At 44.2% G+C, this 19,182-nt stretch overlaps 1 protein-coding gene across 3 annotated transcripts in view; it reads left to right on the forward strand.

Moving 5' to 3' along the window:
• Baalc (BAALC binder of MAP3K1 and KLF4) overlaps positions 1-19,182 on the forward strand; it is a 71,386-nt gene that overhangs the window by 48,205 nt on the left and 3,999 nt on the right. Inside the window, exons 1-2 of one of the 3 annotated variants that reach the window (XM_021184111.2) lie at positions 6,174-6,351; positions 6,915-7,081. The exons of 1 other annotated variant lie outside the window; for it this stretch is intronic. In XM_021184111.2, the coding sequence (XP_021039770.1) occupies positions 6,234-6,351; positions 6,915-7,081 (285 nt within the window). In that variant the 5' untranslated portion in view covers positions 6,174-6,233. Of the gene's footprint in view, positions 1-6,173; positions 6,352-6,914; positions 7,082-19,182 lie in introns of those variants that run through there. One more of the 3 variants, XM_021184110.2, reaches the window with a different exon arrangement.

The raw sequence follows: 19,182 nt of genomic DNA on the forward strand, positions 1-19,182 counted from the left end.
AAACAAAACAAAACAAAACAAAACACCAAAACAAACAAACAAAAAAAGAGCAGAGTATGCACACACTCATGCATTGAAAATTGGTAGAGGAGAGACAGCAAATATCTTCTAATAGTTATCCTGGTAGGTTGTAGGTAATTTTTACTTTCTTTTCACTGTAGCCAGTTTCCTACATGAAACGCCTATTTTAAAAAAGCTTTTAAAAGTTATTCTTCTCTTATATATTGCATCCCAACTGTAGTCTTTCCCCACTCCCCTGTCCTCCACCCCTGGACCACCCACACCTCCTTCATTTTTCTTCTGGTAAGGGTAGGCATCCCAGGAATGTCAAACAACTATGACATATCAAGTTGCAATAAGAACAGGCACCTCCAGTCATATGAAGGCTGGATGAGGCAACCCAGTAGGAGGAAAAGAATCCCAAAAGCAGGCAAAAGAGTCAGAGACAACGACCACTCTCACTGTTAGGAGTCACACAAGAAGACCAAGCTACACAACTGTAACATATGCAGAAGGCCTAGGTCAGGCTCTCTGATTGTCGGTTCAGTCTCTGTGAGCACCCAGGAGCCCTGGTTAGTTGATTCTGTGAGTTTTCTTGTGGTGTCCTTAACAACTCTGGCTCCTACAGAATCTTTCCTCTTACGAAGAATTCCACAGCATTTAGCTCTGGGTCCCTGTGTCTGCTCCTATCAGTTGTTGGATGAAGGCTCTCTGATGACGATTATACTTGTCTACAAGTACTGTAGAATATGGGAGTTATTTCATTACACCTCCCTTCCCCAGTTATGTTTGGCTCTATTGTAAGTCTCTGGGCTCTCCAGTCTCTGGTTCCTGGGCCTCCAGGCAATGGGGTGGGCTCCCTCTTGTGGCATGGCTCTCAAACTGGATCAGTCATTGGTTGGCCACTCCCACAATTTTTGAGCTACCATTGCCCCAGCATGTGTTGCAGAAAGGACAAATAATAGGTTGAATGTTTTGTGCCTGAGTTGGCGTCCCAGACTCTCCACTGGAAGCCTTGACTAGAGAGAAAGAATACTGAAAGAGACAAGTGCAATTCAGGGGCATTTGGAAGTGAGGTAGAAACCTAGTGCAAAGAAAACAACGGGGAATTTAAAGGGTGACCCTAGCTAAAACTCCCAGTAATGGGGGATATAGAGCCTAAATTGGCCATCTCCTGTAACCAGAAACAGCATTTATTTACTTATTTACTTGTTTGTTTGTTTATTTATTTAATGTATGTGAGCACACTGTCGCTGTCCTCAGACACACCAGAAGAGGGCATCAGATACCATTACAGATGGTGCTGAGCCACCATGTGGTTGCTGGGACTTGAACTCAGGACCTCTGGAAGAGCAGTCAGTGCTCTTAACTGCTGAACCATCTCTTCACTCCCCAAAACATCTATTTTTAAAAGTAAGGTAAATAAACATAATTTTATAAAAGGAACTGCAAGATGTTATGGGCTGAAGTGAATCTTAAGATTCATGAACTGGAAGCCACTCGAACGAAATAACACACAAGGTATACCCTTTAAGTTTTTAAGAGAAATGTTCAAGGAACAGGAAAGGGGGTCAAGAAGTGTTTGGGGCAACCTAGGGAGAGTACAGGCTGCTAGAGTGGTCACAGTAATACTACCCGTCTTAGAAACAGCCACCGAGTGGAGGGAACTGAATTTTTATTATAGCCCAAAGTAGTTACCACGGAGACCTGGTGAGCACGGCCTCAGATCTGCAGAAATGAAGCTTCCAAAAGGGAACCACCACTGTAGGGTCAGAGAGGGAAGGAGGTAGGTGGAGGGAAGATACAGGTTCCAAGGAGAGCTCAGGAAGAGTACAGCTTTTCCTTGGGGCTGCCACTCAGATTTCCAGCCGGTTTGTTCCTGCTGGTGTCGCTGTAGGGCAGTGCTAATGCTGAGACCCTTTAATACAGCTCTTCATGTTATGGTGCCCCCCAACCATGAAATTATTTTTGTTGTGACTCTATTACCCTAAGTTTGCTACTCTTGTGGATGGTAAATATCTGTGTTTTCTGATGGAGCCATGTGTTGGGGTCATTCAACCCCAAAGGGGTCGCAACCCACATGTTGAGAACCAGTGCTGTAGGTTTCAGAAATCAGACACTGTGATTGCTGTTCTTGGTTCCAGCATTACCTCTGCGGTGTTCCCCTTGCCTGTGGCTGAGGGCTTCGGGAAGCTGTTTCCTCAGTAACCTCAGTGGCTAAAGGCAGATGTGACAGACTCTCAGGGAACAGAGGTTCCAGGCACGCTGGTCAGGACCTGTGTCCTTAAGGATTACAAGTGCAGAATTCAGTCTCCTTCCCCAACTCTAGCTGTTCAAGTCCCAGTTCACCTCTTTTTTTTCTTCAGTCAATAAAACATTCTGAAACGTGTTGCTCAGTTTCCCCTTCGATACTTGCTTTCTTTAGTATAATGCACACATCACGCTGTTGATCTATCAAACACAATTAAGTGATTTCAGCTCTTATAGCTGTACTGCCAACTGCACCACCAATTTAGAACATTTTCATTACCTGGAGGAAAAATAGCATACCTCTTACGTGTCATTTTTCATCTCATCCCAACACCCATGCCCTTGGTGACCACTGAGTTACCTTCCCACCGCTAGAACGGCCTGTTTCTGAGTATTTCATAACGTGGATTTACAAACTACCTTCTGTACATTTGCTTTTCAGTTAGTTAAAGCTTCGTTGGTGTACGCATATATCTGCACTTCCACTGATGTGGTATTAATCCACCCACCAGCTGGTAGGATGTTTGGTCTATTTCTGCTTTTCAGTTACTAGGTATAACACTGCCACAAACACTGTGTGGGTTCCTTGTCTTATTGCTGAGACGATATACCTACCTGACTCAAGCAATGAGGGAAGAAAAGAGGGATTTATTTTGTGTTGTAAAAACTATTTAATCTCATTCTGGGGTTTCTACTCCGCCTTTGACCATTCAGTTCCCAGATAAAATACATATAACCTTTATATTTATATTAATCCTTTAATGCACTAGAGATGGGCAGGTATCTACCCTCTGAGCTATTAGACTCTCCTTCCCCATCAATTACCCTGAATTATAATTGGCCATGTTATCTGGGCTTCTCTTAAATCCAGTTGGCCAGCCCTCATGGCCATGTTTTCATGACTCACCTACCCCATGGTGTCTTCTCCTCCCTCCACCTTCTCTCTCTCCTCCTCATCTTTGTGGTCTCTGCTCCAGCTGTAAGCCCATGAACCAAAATCCCACCTATCTCTCTTCTGCCCAGCTATGGGCTGTCAGCATCTTCATTCAAGCAGTGGTTTTAAATTAAGGAACAAGCTACATGGGGGCAACACACAAGGCCTTGTGGGCCAGTATTTAGCATTACAGTATTTAGCAGTCCAAAGAAGCAAGAGGCACAGAAGTAAGAACAGAGAACAACCAGACATAGTACTTACTGTCTGCATTCAGGAGACAGAGTCATAACTGTGTGCTTGGCTCAAGGTCTCCTTTTTAATCAGCTCAAGATCCTAGTCCACGGAGTGGTTCAACCTACATTATGGTGGAGCTTCCTTCTTTATCTGAGCTAATCTAGATAACACCTTACAGGGCAAGCTCAGAGATTTGTTCCCACAGGAATTCTAAATCCCATTAAATTGGCAGTCAAGACTAACCCTTACAAACACTCGTGTGCACGTTTGTGTGCTTTCATTTGTCTTGGTGTGTAGGTGGAAGTGGCCTTGCTAGGCCGTGGTCTGTGTCTACCTTTTTGTGAGCCTGACTGAGGGAAAGAGTGTGAGCGTTCCCAGGCACAGCAACGTTGCAGGGGATTTCCAAGTCTCTACATTTTCAACAATTTTTCCTTTTTTTTTTTTTTTAAAAAGTGTGATTTTTCACACTCATCTTGGTAACTTCTTCTGTTTCTGCTATTCTTGGCCATGTGCATATCTTCTTTGTGTATATGTCTATTTAGATCCTTTCCTCATACTTTAATTGAGTCATTTATCTTTCTCATCATTCAGTTGCAAGAGTTCTTTTTAGCAGGGATATAATTTTCAAAAGTCCTCTTCTATCCTATGGATTATCTTTTCTTCATGATCTCTATATTTGATGATATCCAATCATGGATTTTCCTGTTTTTGTTTGTGCTTTTGGGTCATTCATAAGGAATCATTGCCTAACTTAATATCATAAATACTTGCCATTTATATTTTAAAGAAAAATTTAACAGTTTTAGCTTTTACACTTAGATCTTTGGTTCTTTGTGATTTATCTTTTGTGTAGGTTGTGAGATAGAAGATCCATTCTTCTGCATGTAGCTCTCTAGTACATTTGTTGAGAAATTATTTTTTCCTTTTGGAGTATTTTGGTATCCTTGTCCAGGAATGCAAGAGTTACTCAATATGTTGTTAGTATATTTAATGTAGTGGTGCAAATGGCCACATATGTCATTACACATTAGTGCAATCTGCAGTTACTCATTAGACCAAGGAAATGGCAGTCAGACATCCTATTCTGGTTCATTTTGAAAATTAGAAGGCAAACTCTCAGTAAGTGGTTGAGTACTAATAATTTAATTTATATCTTAATTCAGACAAAATTACCACTGGGCATGTGTTCTGGATCTGAGCCTAGACAGGGCTTCATGAGCCAGGGTTCCCTCTGATGTAACATCAGAGATTCTTCTCAAACCTCTTACACTTCGATTTTCTGTCATCGAGGGAAAATACTTGCGGACATTTCTTCGTGACTTTGGACAGACTTTCTGATCACCTTCACCAGGGATAGCAAGGTGCTGGGGTTAAGGAGCAAACTTGTTCTGCATGTGGCTGCCAGCTACCATTTTAAACTTCTATAGTCTGCCCTCCTACTCGGCTTCATTTCTAAAATAGCCGGAAGCTTTGGCAAGAAGCCACTGGTCGCCGTTTATCAAGCAGCGGCATGTCTGTTTCCCATCTTTTGGCAAAGTCAGTCATTTGGTTTGTCTCCGGGATGGAAATTTTGTGGAGGATGTTCACATTAGGATGGTGCCTCTCTAGGGGCAGGCAAATTTTAAGGAGCTGGCAAATTTATCTCAGTTTATGATGCTTTTCCAGAATCCACTGTGAGACAAATAAAGATGAGCATTTTGCCCATAACCCTCAGAATAAGCAAGGGCATTAATCTGTTAGACGGAGATCTCTATGTAGCTACATCTATGATCATAATATAAGGAGCCTTTGCAGTCTCTAAAGTCCTCTGCCTCGGAATCTAGGGGGACTTTCAGAAATCCATGTTCTTGAGTCTCTACTGAATCAGAAACCTGGGCCAATGGATGTCAGGATTTGCGTTTTAAGACACCATGAATGGGTCTCCTACGCACTAAGGTTGAGAGCTGCCTGCTTGGGAGTTTTACTAGGAGGAAACATTTGCTTGCACCCCAAGCATCAGAAAAGCACAGGTCTAGAATTAGACTTCAATCTCTACTCCTTTACAATAAGGGCAAGTCTCCCACCCCAGGCTGGAGTAGGAAGAGAGTGGTAAGCAACAGGTAAACAGATGGCACCCAGCATCAATGCAGGAGCTACTTTAGTCACTGAGCATGAAAAATGGTCCCTAGTTCACAGGGCTACTGTGAGGATTAAAGGGGCAACATGACACAGACAGGGTAAGCATTATTTATGGCCTAGCACCAGCTGCCTCTTCCTCACAATCCTCTCTTTAGCCATGTTGGTTACATTCTTAACTTATGACTCACACAATCAGCTAAGTGCTTACCGACTAGCCTACTGAGCCTGGCCTATAAGCTGAGAAGTTCTGATAGCAAGCTAAAAAAATGAGGCCAGCCAGGGATCATTGCCATATGTAACCTTTCCAGTTTGCTTAAGAGGTTACCCCAAAAGGTCAGCCACAAACCCAGTGTATCTGTTGTGTGAATTTAGCTTGTATTTCTTACCAAAATGTGAAAATACAGAAAAAGGACAAAGTAAACTACATTTCCATTACCCAGAAGTATAGCCTATACAAAAGACTGGCTGGTCACTTTCAGCAAAACAGCTGCAGTCATGAGCCCAGGACCTGCTGGGCTCAGAAAGGGCCTGGCTCAAATTCAAAGCTCAGTGGACACCGTCTTGACACTCTTAGTCATTTTATTTTTGAATTTGAGTCATACAAGTGAAATTCAAGGCCCCTGGGTACAGCTTCCTATTGTGAGCCAAGTCCCAGATGGTGGACGGCCATCTAGACTAGGCTGGTAGAGGAGAAGGGATGGCCTCTCTGGCTGTTCCCTCATGCCCACAACTCCTGTGGCATCTGGCTGGCTTCTCTCTGCTCATTTGGCAGGTCCCTTCTTTGATCCCTGGGCCTTTTTTCTCCTACAAATCAGGTGCTTGTTGTGTGTCCTGAATTCCCATCTTGTCCTCCTTTTGCTTTTTAGTGAGGTCATTTATTTGAAGTTCTGTGTTTCTTGGCATTTGTTGTGGGAGACACACTTGCTCAGTCCAATAGGTGGAGACTAGGAAAAAATATCTACTTCTAGGAATTTATCCCAGAGAACCACTAGGAATAAAATTATTAATCAAAAGGACTGTTATTCCAGGAGCATCTAGCATTAGAACGTGGAAACAAATATCCAGTTAGAGGGCATTGGTCAAATGATTACCTGTTCGTACGACCAGCAGACGTGTAAAAAAATAACATGGCCGAGTGTTTAATAATGTGGAAAAGTTGCCATCAATGTGTTAAGTGAAAACTTCAAGCTACAAAGCTATTTTAAAATCTTATTTTTAACATTAAAAACACACGTATTCTTACAGGAAAAGATAGCTTTACCAGGTGGAACTTGAGGCCACCTTTCGCTTTTAGCTGCCCTTTCTTTGCCACCTTGGGATTGCTTGTAACAGCTGCCATTTGCAAGCCTCTGGTGCCATTCTCTCCTTGCCTCCCCAGGTGTGCTGGAAGACGGACTGTCCTCTAACGGGGTGCTCCGACCTGCAGCCCCGGGTGGAATAGCCAACCCAGAGAAGAAGATGAACTGTGGGACCCAATGTCCCAACTCACAGAACCTCAGCTCAGGCCCTCTGACCCAGAAACAGAATGGCCTCTGGGCCACAGAGGTAGGGTCAAAACTACAACATCAACTGGGGATGGAGAACAGGGGTGGAACTTACAAATCGGGACCACCAGCACTGTGTCCAGGGAAGGAAGACCTCGGGAATCGAGGTTTTCCTCCTCTCAATGTAAAAACTTACTGCAAACGCCATTTCAATCCTTTCCCTGTGGGCTGTTGAGTTTTATTTAACTTATAGAAACGAGTCCTAGAGAGTTGCCCTCTGGAGGAAATGTGTGCTTGTTCGGGTACACAGCTTTGTCCAAAGGTCTCCTTGTGTTAGGCAGCAAAGCCAGCGGAAGGAAACAAAATTGGCATTGTACCTCGTACCCTCCAATCAGCTGGTCAGTGCTTATAAAATATCATACCAGCATCACCAGAAAGCTTGCTGTTTGAAAGAAGGCTGGATGCGGTCCTGGACCAGGCTGGAATCCTTTGATCCCTTACTTCCCAGAACTATTGTTTGGAACTCCTGCTGTGCCTGGCTCCTCCATGGGGTAGGGCTGGGGGGTGAGCCCAGAATGAAAGCTCTGAGCAATTGGAAACTCTGTAGTCTCTTCCTCCTCCTCTTCCTCTCCTCCTCTCCTTCTTCCTCCTCTTCCTCTCCTTCCTCCTCCTGTCTTCCTCCTCCAATTTCCTCATCTTCCCTGAAGTCCACCATTTACTTGAAGGTTCAGAACCCACTGGTCCCACCTGTCCCAGCTCTGGCCTCCTGCTTCCCGAGGGCACGGTTTCCTACCTAGTGATGGTATTCTTTTTGTTTCTTCTTCTGATCGATCCCTTACATGGTAGTTTATTTCCCAAAGCACTTTCTTTTTCTGAGTTGATAGATCACAAAAGCATTGTTTTGTGTAGATGAAGACAAGGATCATGTTTTTCCATTACAGCAAAGACATTGTAAACATGTACATGGACCTTAAATAGCATACAATGCCATGGGGAAGAATGAAAACTAGCTAAACCCTGAGGTGACCAATTTTATTCCACTTCACTGTGTAACAAAGCTTATCATTTGCAAGAATTTTGTGATGGAATTCCTGTTCACATCATTAAGTTGCTTTCAGTGGCTTTGATCAGCAAACCAGTTTCAAATTCATCTCCAAAGTTCATTAACTGAGGAGACTTGTAGAGTCAATCTTTCAGAATCTCAAGTTTCTTAAACATATAGTGGAAATAAAATAATATCCAACGGAACAGACAGATGGGCCTCCTCTTATAGACTGCGATACAAAGGACAATGGGAAGGAGGGACAAACAGGATAGCTGGGCCCACAACACAATGACCTCATTAAGTGGAATGCTAATGGAGCCCAAAGGCTAGCTGGGGAAGGGAGATGGAAGGGTCTTGTATTGTCTACTTTGTGCATCAGCTGACTTTCAGGAGACCCAGTCATCATTGACAGAGTACAAGGCAGTTTGGGGTCCACAGAACCATGTTCACGAGGTTGAGTGTTCTAGAGAGGGTCCAGATGTCTGGCCCCTAATCCTTCTCTCCATATTTGAGACACAGAATGTGTTATAGTGGAGAGATGGCAGAGTTACCTGGAAACAGCTTGATCTACATGCTTGTTTTCCTTGATCCACATTCTGCCCTCCTCACCCATCATTTCAAAGTTGTGTTTTGCACTTAAAAGAGTGCTAGCTCTTAGGCCCTCTAGGCTTTGGAATCCTCCCAACAGCATCATGACCATTCTATAGGCAAGGGAAGTAAGGCATGCACTGTATGGCACAGGTAGTACCATGTACGTGATGGAGATGAACCTGGTGGATCAGAGCATCACAACGCAGGGCATGGGGCCATAGCTCAGTGGGTAAAGTGTTTTCCTAACAGCACAAACCCTTGGAGTTAAATCTCCAGTGGGCAATGGGAGTACTGCGAAGATGACGGTAGTGAAAGACCTCCATGGGGATACCCCTACCCGAGTCACGAGATAGCGTGAGTGATTTGGGGTGTTGCCTCTCCTGAGTCAGAACGTGGGGGAGTCCTCATGTTGTGGGTCTTTCAGTAGGAGGGTCAAAGTTCAAAGCTATCCTTGGCTGCATTTTTACGATGGTGAGAAAACAACACGTACACTTTGAATATCACAATTCTAATTTCAAGTTGGGACCTCTTCCTGGCACCTGCAGTGCCACCTTCTCTTACATTGACAGTGGACAGAATAATGGCTTCCGGTCATCCTGGAGATCACCAAGGAACCAGCTGGTAGCCCACGGTGAACTGTGGCACTGTGACATACATTTTCAGCGTGCATTGGGTTTATTAAGCTATGAGCCATCTCCCCTGTGCACCAGCTCCTGGATGATGGCTCTTCTCCAGGAGGCACCTTTGGGAAAGCATACAGCCTCAGCCACACACCTCTTGCAGTTTTCCAATTCAGATTTACCAGGAAAAAAATGTGGGTTAAAGGCAATCCTTACTGGACCTTGAGACTCTCCTCCTTAATTCTTAAGAGCACCCTTAAAATCCTTTGAGTTCCATCTGGCTCAGATGCCAGGCACTGCTGGAGTGCCAAGGACCCGGCCAGTGCCCATCTGGGGTGAGAGTGAGAGTCAGATGATATGATAAATAACATTGTTGCAGACTTGACTGGTGCTCTGAGGTACCTGGGAAGACATTAGTGGGGATAGTAACTGTTAGTACAGACGCCCCCTCCAAAGCTCACATTCCTTTATGAAGGGGGATGGGACACAACGAACACACCAGTGATGGTGAACAACAGGATTTTATGCTTTGAGTCCTCTGTGCTTTATAGCCTGTTGTGAATAATTATATTTGATGTTAATTCTGTTCTGTGAGTGGCTGCAAACAAGGACTGAGTCAGCACTCAGGTGATTTCTTGTAAACCTGCTTCCCACCTTAATTTGTAAAATAAAGGAGAGATGGTGGTTGGACAGATAAAAGGGAAGGTGGAGAGGAAGGTAAGGAGAGAGGAAAAGGAGAAAATGGAAGAGGGAGAGGATGCAGAGGAGGAGGAAGGCAAAGAAAAGTGGAGCAGAAGCACATGGCCTGGAGAAACCGCAAGTTCTAAGGGGTCTCATAAGCTGTGGAAGATGGTAGTGTAGTGGTAGATCTGCCCAATCTAGGCACACAGCATGTATTCATATTAATTGAGTTGTGTTTTCATTGCTGAAGCCTATTTGGGTTGGAGATTTAGCGCAACAACAGCCCATCAAGCAAATCGTATCTCTGTTTCTTCAGTTTCTTCTGGTCCTTGCTTTCTGGCTGGCATCAATAGATGCTAATGGACAAAATGATCGCACCAACAATGATCTTGCAGAAACTTGCAGAAACAGTCAGTCTCAGTAGAGAGAGCTCTTTATGTACCCTGCTTTCCTTGATTGTTTGGGACCAGATTGCCCTCACAGCACTTAATAAGCTGTTCCCCTTCACCCGGCTCCCCACTGTGTCCAGAAAACAATCCAAGAAGAGCCTCTGCTGCTTTCTGTTAGTTAAGGCAGTCCAGGAACTCTAAACTGGCTCCAAACACTTTGATAGGCTCTTTCTTCAGGCTTGGATCTCACCTCCTCCATTAAAAGTCAAAACAGACAGAGCTCCCCCAGGCCAGCTCAGCAGGTAAGGTGCTTACTGCCAAGCTTGAGATCAGGAGCCTATGTAGTAGAAAGAGAAAACCAGTTCCTGCAAGCTATCCTCGGATTCACACAGGTATTGGATAGTACACACTCGAAGTAAAGGAAAATTCTCAACTGGGGCTGGCGAGATGGCCCAGCAGTTCAGAGCACTTGCTGAGCTTGCAAAAACCTACTTAAAGTTACCAGCACCCACCAGCTTTACCACTGTGGGAGCCACAGAGGTCCTCGTGTTCACAGATGAACACTAGGGGAACCAGGAACGCTAAATACACAGGGTTGTTTCTCCAAAGGAGAGATGTCTAACCTGTTTTCCCTCTCCACGGTTGGGAGTGGGCGTGGTTAATAGCATGGTGACCTTTGTGCTATCTACGTGGCTGAGACCACACCGGACCCTCCCCAGGTCGCTTATCTTGAGCTTGTTTTTCTCAGAGAATCTATAGAGCCCATCTATAGATGCCACATGTACTTTACAAAGAGTTTCAGTGTTCTAAGGTTTGTTGTGCACACAGGATTGAATTAATTATCACCAGGAAACTTTTTTGCCAAATTGGGCTGTGCACATTTAATATGCCTACAATAAGCTACTTGGGGTCTCAAAGTTTGAACCTACACTGGCTACTGAGTTGTACTGAACTGAACTGCCTTCTTGCTTGGCTAGGGTGTTCACACTCCCCCTCCCACTCCCCCAAAACATCCATTAATTCCAGGTCCAGGGAATGTAACACTCTTCTCACCTCTGCAAGGCATGCATGTAACGCATAGAGGTAAAACTCGCATACCTGTGAGATAAAACTAAACACATCTAAGCAAAGCAAAACCCCCTCAAGTATCAGTGGGAGGCAGAACATGCATGTGAATGCAGCTCTTGGCAGTCAAAGCCCTGAGCCCGTTGCTGTGAGCAGCCCCAGTGCAGGGCTTTGTGTCTCCAAAGCTGCACAGTCTCCAGTTGCTTATTGTTCTTGGCAAAGTGACCAGACGCTAAAGGAATTACCCATTGTCTGGGTTAACTCTCAGCTAAGGGACTGCCTCCAAAAGTCCCAGCCCCACTGTCTAGCCAACAATGGTTGGCAATGTGTGGCCCAGTGTAGGAAGGATGGGTGAAACCCCACGGACTTCAAAGGATAGGGTCGGGCTGCAGCGTGGAATTTCTCTCTGACAGTGGTAATGTGAGGCACATCAAGGAAGAGCCAGTGAAGCAAAGGAGCCTCTTAGGAAAACAGAAGCAGGATGCTAAATGGAGAGAGGGAACAGATGGAACCACTGGGGGGAACCAGAGGGAAGGCAGTGGTAGGGCCCTTGGGAGCCCTCAGCAGCCCACGCCTGGGAAAAAGGAAGAGATCTATTACAGTGGCAGGACTGATTTCTGTAGAGATTTGGCCTGTAGCAAAACCAGTTCAGTCAAAAGATACTCTGGCCATAGCCGTCCTTAATCTTCACAGTCTTTCCTTGACATCCCAGTCTACGTCAGGTTAAATGCACCTGTACAGGTGTTATTAACTCCTCATAAGATTAAAAGGGGGCTTCCCCGGCACCAACCCTGTTCTGGCAACGTCATCATAGCACGGCAGCTCTGCTATCTTCCCTGTGAGCGTCTTTCCCTGAGGCTTATGGGAAAATGCAACATGTCCTTGTGTCAGCTGATGAAACCCAGTTGCTTAAGTCAAAGCGATTCTTCTTCTTCTTCTTCTTCTTCTTCTTCTTCTTCTTCTTCTTCTTCTTCTTCTTCTTCTTCTTCTTCTTCTTCTTCTTCTTCTTCTTCTTAAGACAGGGTTTCTCTGTGTAGCCCTGGCTGTCCTGGAACTCACTCTGTAGACCAGGCTGGCCTCGAACGCAGAAATCTGTCTGCCTCTGCCTCCCGAGTCCTGGGATTAAAGGTGTGCACCACCACGCCCGGCAAGTCAAAGCGGTTCTGATGCTTCTGTGGAAAGCTAATAGCTGGTCTGTGGGGTTGCTGAGATGGAATGTTCCCTGGTTAACCCCACGTTAACACTTTAAAGATCATGGAATCTGGGAACTAGAGGTTTCTTAGTGTCTGTCTTCCTTTAATGGAGAAAAAAAGAAATCTAAAGCCTTCTTCTGTTGCAGCCTGTAAATCTCTGTGCTTAATCCCTGATAAGGCGAGGCGTGGTAAACAAACATGCCTGGCTTACTATGTGCCAGGCACTGTGCACGGCTTTTTAAGCCCCACAACTCTAAAAGGTTAAGTCTGCTTTCCCATCTGGGAAAATAGAGGCCCGAGAGCTGAGTGTTGATCCAACGGGACACAGTGAGCTGTGACGGCTGTGTTGGAATGTAAACTTCTGTCTGCCTGCTTCCCAAGCCCATGGTCTCTCCCTTCATTGGCTGAATCATAATGTTGGAGAAGTTAGTGTGAACTTCATGAGAGTTCATGAGGATGTGGGACCTGGAGCCATTCTCTTTATTTTGGCTGATAACCTACAGGACATTGTCCTTGGCGAAGTGCATTGGCCTGAGTGAGTGCAGATGCCCTATTGTGCCAACAAACACAGTAAGGCCTGGATGCTGCAGTGGTGGTGTGAGGAACAATCAGTGCTTTGCATAACTGAAAGCCAGTGGGAAAGTTCTAGGGCACTGAGGCAAACAGATTCTGTGTGTGGGAGCTCTCTCTGCTTCTTTCTCCCTCTCCCTCCTACCCCATTCTCTCTCTCTCTCTCTCTCTCTCTCTCTCTTTCTCTCTCTCTGAGACAAAATCTTATGCAGCCCATAATGTCCCTGAATTCATTATGTAGCTGATAACCTTGAACTCATGATCCTCCTGCCTCCACCTCCCAAGTGTTGGCGTTACAGGTATGTGTCACTGTGCCCTGCTTTTCTTTTCTTTCTGAAAAGCTATCTGCACTTGTCCATTTTTCAAATCATTTATTGGACATCTATGATGCGACAGGCATGGAATTAGATTCTATACTGATCAAAAGTCGTCAAGGGTTCTATCTTCTTGAACTTAGAATCTGATTAAAAAGTTGAAAATAGGTGAGTGCAGAGTTCAAGCTGTAGTTAAAGGCTGCACAGGAAGTAAAAGGGCTGGGCAGGAAACAAAAAGGCTGGACAGGAAGTGGGGGTTACTGAAAGGACGGATAACAGAGCCATGATGGTATATGCTTAGAAGCATCCCATTAACAACTGCTTAGTGTGACTACCTATGGGAAGGTGCGAAGGGTCGGAGCATGTTATCATGATACCCTGATATCCTTCTTTATACTTTCTTTTGAGCCACATTTGAAGCAAGTTTTATTACATTTTGGCTAGGTCAATGGGCACCGGCAGGGTCCATGCCCGGATTCCCAGAGAATGACCCCTCTTCTCTACTCTTTAGTTTTTGTTTTGTCTTTTGAAACATAATCTCACTATGTAGTCCATGCTTGCTCTGTAGCCCAGGCTGGATCTGAACTCTCTTCCTCATCCTCCCAGGCGCTGAAATTTGTCTTATCAAAAAATTACATGTTTATCAATTTACATGTAGTATATTGTATTAGTTTAGCACATTAATAAAATTGTTACATATTTTTAATTACATACACTTATAGAAAATATATTATATATAAATAATATAATATGATGTGTTGTTTATTTGTAAATATATACATATATGCATGTACGCATATATGTATACACATACATATACGATGTTGTTTTTGAGACAGGGTCTCACTATGTAAACCAGGCTGACCTCAAACTCATAGCAACCTATCTACCTCTGCCTCCCATGTGCTGCAGTTAACAGGAATGTTACACATCACACACATTTTTAAAAAAAAAAATACTATAATCATGTATTGCTTTTTTTTCTTTCTTTTCTTTGTAGACATGATCCCTTATAGTCAAATTTGGCTTCAAACTCTCTATGAATTGGGAACTGACCTTGAGTTTCTTGTCCTCCTGCCTTAACCTCCCAGGTGCTGATATCTGTATAGGTGTGAGCTATCACCCCAGCTCATGTATTGATTTTATATTTAAAAATACTAATGTGGCAGAAAAACAAGCAGACTGTATTGAACAAACCATGATTTCAGTCAGCTTTCCTGTATCATCCACAAAGGTTTGTACAGTCCTTTGCTAGATACAGATATTTGTTGAGTCCGAGCTAAACCAAGAATGTCTCTATTTCCATTTGGGGTGAGAAGGAGAAAAGGGGCTGAGCAGGTGTTTGCTGCAATCTGGAGTCCAGGTCGCTGTGAAGCCTCCAATCTGTCCTTACCTCCCCAGGGAGTGAGCTGGATTGTTGACTTCTGAACCCCAGGAGAGACAAGTCCATCTGGGTTGGAGGTTGCCAGGAAGTCATCACAGTCTATCTGGCTACCCTTGAGAATGGCAGCCAGTCAATGACTCTTAATTAAAGAGGCTGTATCAAGGGGACCCAAAGGTGTGACTCACGGGGTTCTAGACCTACAGAAATAAAAATGAGACAAAATTAAAAAATGTTGTCAGGTGAGAAACAGGAGGTGGCCCATTAATAAGAGTCAATGGTGACAGAGCTCACAAAGCAAGAACATTAGAAGTGAAGGAAGGATTAAATTAACAGGTAGCTGTGGGAGAAAAAGGTGTCAAGGAGGTTTCTCTCATCATCAAACAGAACTGTGAGATTTCTTTTTAAGCCAGTAATTCAGATGCTTGTTTTTCCTTGTCATCAAAAAGGGGTAGGCTATTAAATGCAAATGTTTGGCTAGCTGGAAACCACATCAGACAGGAGTATCTCTATTCCTGCCAAGTAAGAGACAAAGAGGTTTAACTCTTCGGCATCTCTCTGTAGCTTTATCAAAAAAAGAGAAAGTGACTTAGAGCTCTGAATCTCTACAGGAAACACCTGACTTGGTAGCTTCCCCTTTCCCTCTGATTTGGGCTTCGAATTTGTATCAATTACTTTTCTCCTTGCTGCTACAAAATATCTGACAAAAGCAACTTTGAGAGGGAGGGCTAATTTGGGCTCAGTGAGAAGGGAGGGTTAATTTGGACTCATAGTTTGAAGGGATTATTTTAGTCTTAATGATGCAATTCACAATGGTGATGAAGGCAGAGAGGCAGAAACATCCAAATGCTGGTCATATTGTGTATGCAGTCTGTAAGTAGGGAACAGACAGGTAAAGGCACTGGCTGTCAAGGTTAGCTAGTCTGACTTTCCATTCCCAGAACCCATACAGTGGAAGGAGGGAACCGACTTCTATAAGCTGTTTTCTGACCTCTACCGGTGCATGGTATCATGGGTATTCTCCCCCCTCTCCCCCGCCCCACAAACAAACACATAAATAAATGTAAGGCAGAAGCAGAGAGAAAGTGGTCAGTTCTGATTGGTTTGCTAAATTTACAGCTGCAATTATTTGAAAATGGATTTGTCTATGGCTGGGAACTCCTGATGGTTATCATTGGAACCAAAAACCCCAGTGTGTGCATTATTCACAAGCCCATCTCTTTTAGAAATATTTTTGCTACTTAGTAGCTGCCTTGCTAGACATCAGTATCAGTAGAGTACCGTAACAATTGCTGCATTTAAGGTGATCTTTCAAGTGAAATTAATGACAACAGCTACCAATGGAGTGGCTGATATGCTAGGACCTGAGATAGTTTCCAGACTGAAATTTATCATTTTAAGTGACAGATTTGAGTGTCATCGTAAGTGACAGATTTGAGCTTCTCAAACATCTGGGAAGCAGGTACTGCTTCCTTATTTCTCAGGTAAAGGACTGAAACCCAAGCTAAAGTGGCACATTGCGACAAGCCTTGCGCTAAGACCCAGGCTGTTCAGCTCTATGATTTGTGTTCTGTGTGTCTAATCTATAGACTGATGTGGTGCGCTCATCTAAGGAGCAGCTTCACTGTATTCACAATTGCAGTCGTATCCACTCAATAGCTGTTGTGAGAACAACCAGTTTGTAGCCTTTGACTCTTGGAAATAAGCTATCATTCAAATCCTGAAGTTTCTTAGAGTTTTAAAACCTAAAAATAGACTGAAATAAGAGCCACTGGGATGGCTTAGTGCGTAAAAGCTTGCAAGGATGAGGCCCTGAGATTAGATCCCAGCACCTATGTCAAAGATCCGTATGGCAGCCCATACTTGTAACTTTAGGGCTTGGTGTAGGGAGCAGACAGCGACAAATGGAATCTTGGGACTTTCTGGCCAAACAGCTAAAGTGATACAGCCTAGCTTTTGTGAAATAACTTGTCTAAAAAAAGAAGATGGAAACCAATAGAGAAAGACACACCAAGTTGACCTCTGGTCACATACACACACATTCACAGACACACACACATTCACAGACACACACACACTCACAGATACATGCACTCACAGATACACACACAGACACAAACACACTCACAGACACACACATAGACACAAACAGACACACACAGACATACATACTCACAGACACACACAAACACACACACATGACTGAAATAGAAAAGGGTATTTACTTTCTGTCGATATTCTACAACCAATCTTTGTGAATTATCTCAATAAACTTCTCTAAAAGGAAAACGTTTGTGCCACCTGGGAAGCTGACATCTCATTGTTGAAAGCTCTGTTACCCTCCACCAATCTGAGAGAAGTGCTTCTGTCTGGCTCATTTGAAATATGGCCTCTGTCTCCTTATTCTCTGATAATTTTAAAAGCTTTCATGTAACAACAACCCTATGAAAGTCAGATAGAAATGGCCTCACCATCACCAGGCCTTTCTGTGGGACACATTCTCATTGTTTTGTTTCCCGCACACAGCTGTGTGTGTGTGGTTAGCAGTTGTATTCAATGTCAAGTGGAGGATGGAGAAGCTTCTTAAGAATAATGTTTTGAGAATAGATAGATAGATGATAGACACATAGATGATAGATGATAGATACATAGATGATAGATAGATAGATGATAGATAGAAGATATATGTGTATGTAGGTAGATAGATAATAGGTATGTATATAGGTAGGAAGGTAGATAGATGATATATAGATAATAAGTAGATCGATAATCAGATATGTGTAAGAAAGAGTTCTCTGCTTCTGGGAAAAAAATAAACCCATAAAAATCTTTGCTAGTTCTTGTGCTAGTTCAGGCTTGAAAGATCTGAACTAAAACAGAACTCTAAGCTATATTGATTACTGTTGTTAAAGAAAGGGTGCATAACTGGGGCATTATCCATCTGTCCATCTACCCATCCATCCACCCACCCATCATCCATCCATCTATCCAGTCAGCCAGCTAGCCACCTACCCAGCCATCCATCTATCCGGCCATTTATCCACCCACCCAGCATCCATCCATCTATCCATCCATCCATCCATCCACCTATCCTCCTACCCATCCATCCATCTATCCATCCATTTATCCACCCACCCAGCATCCTTCCATCCATTTATTCAGCCAAAGTTAAACTGGGGCCTTGTTCTGCCTCAGTACTGTGCTAAGCACTGGGGCTTTACAAAGGCGCTGAAGTTGAGCTTGAACACTGGGATTATCAATAAACTATCATCTTGAGTCTGGCTCCCTAGAAGATATCCCAAGATGACGACTCTTCCTTAAAAAATTGATTGATGCCTGCATCATAGAGAGGAAGTAGGTCAGGTCAAAGTTTCAAGGTCAGTAAGTATGCAGGTGCTGTTGAGCAGATTACAACCTTGATTTGATTCTGCCAGGAGCTGTGAACTATAGGTGGCATTGTAGTCTCCTCTGAGGCAAGAGACTGGAGTGTTTGCATCCCTGAGAATAAGGTGCAACCTCTCTGGCACTTCTAGAGTAGCTGACACCAGTCAGGTGAATACACACACACACACACACACACACACACACACACACTACTGCAAAAACAAAACAGAACCAAAACCAGATGCTGATTTGTTAGCGGCCAGGACTTGGCAATGGGTAGATGAGGTTCTATGTTTCACTTTGCTGCTGAGGTGCCAGGATGCTGCTCATGGAGCTGAAGTGGGGGCAGGGCACTAGACTACTTTCCTTTCTCCCCCTTTTGGGGTGCTAAGCTCATGGGATGCCAACAAGTCACTCAGGGGAGATGAAACACAGCCTAAGATAGGGATCCCAGCCCATGTTTCTCTGGATGAGAAACGGCATGGGTTGGGATGGAGGCTGTGGTTCTCAGCCTGGTCCTGGGCACCCAGACACCACTGGGAACTGCCAAGTGTTGAGCCTATGGGCCTGAGATGAGGTGGGGTGGGGCGGGCACCCAGGAGATCTGGCTTAGCTCAGGGTGAGTGCCAGGACAGCAGAGAGGCCTTCTGCAAGAGACTTAGGCACCACTCTGTATGGCGAAGGCACCCCCCCCACCACCACACACACACACCACACAGTGATCTTTGATGAAGGAGACAGTCCTTGCTTGTCTAAACTGTTTATTTATGGCAGAAAAGAATGCATAGGACTTACGCAGGGTGAACCAGAGATTAACACCATTTTCAGGAAGGGGTGCCTGGGAAAGGATGCTCATTGGCTAAACTCTAGGGGCCTATCTAGGTACTCTGGGTTTCCATACTGTGTGACCACTTGTCATGGTCCTCTTA

Source organism: Mus caroli, chromosome 15, assembly GCF_900094665.2.
Source record: "Mus caroli chromosome 15, CAROLI_EIJ_v1.1, whole genome shotgun sequence".
Taxonomy (NCBI): Eukaryota; Metazoa; Chordata; class Mammalia; order Rodentia; family Muridae; genus Mus; species Mus caroli.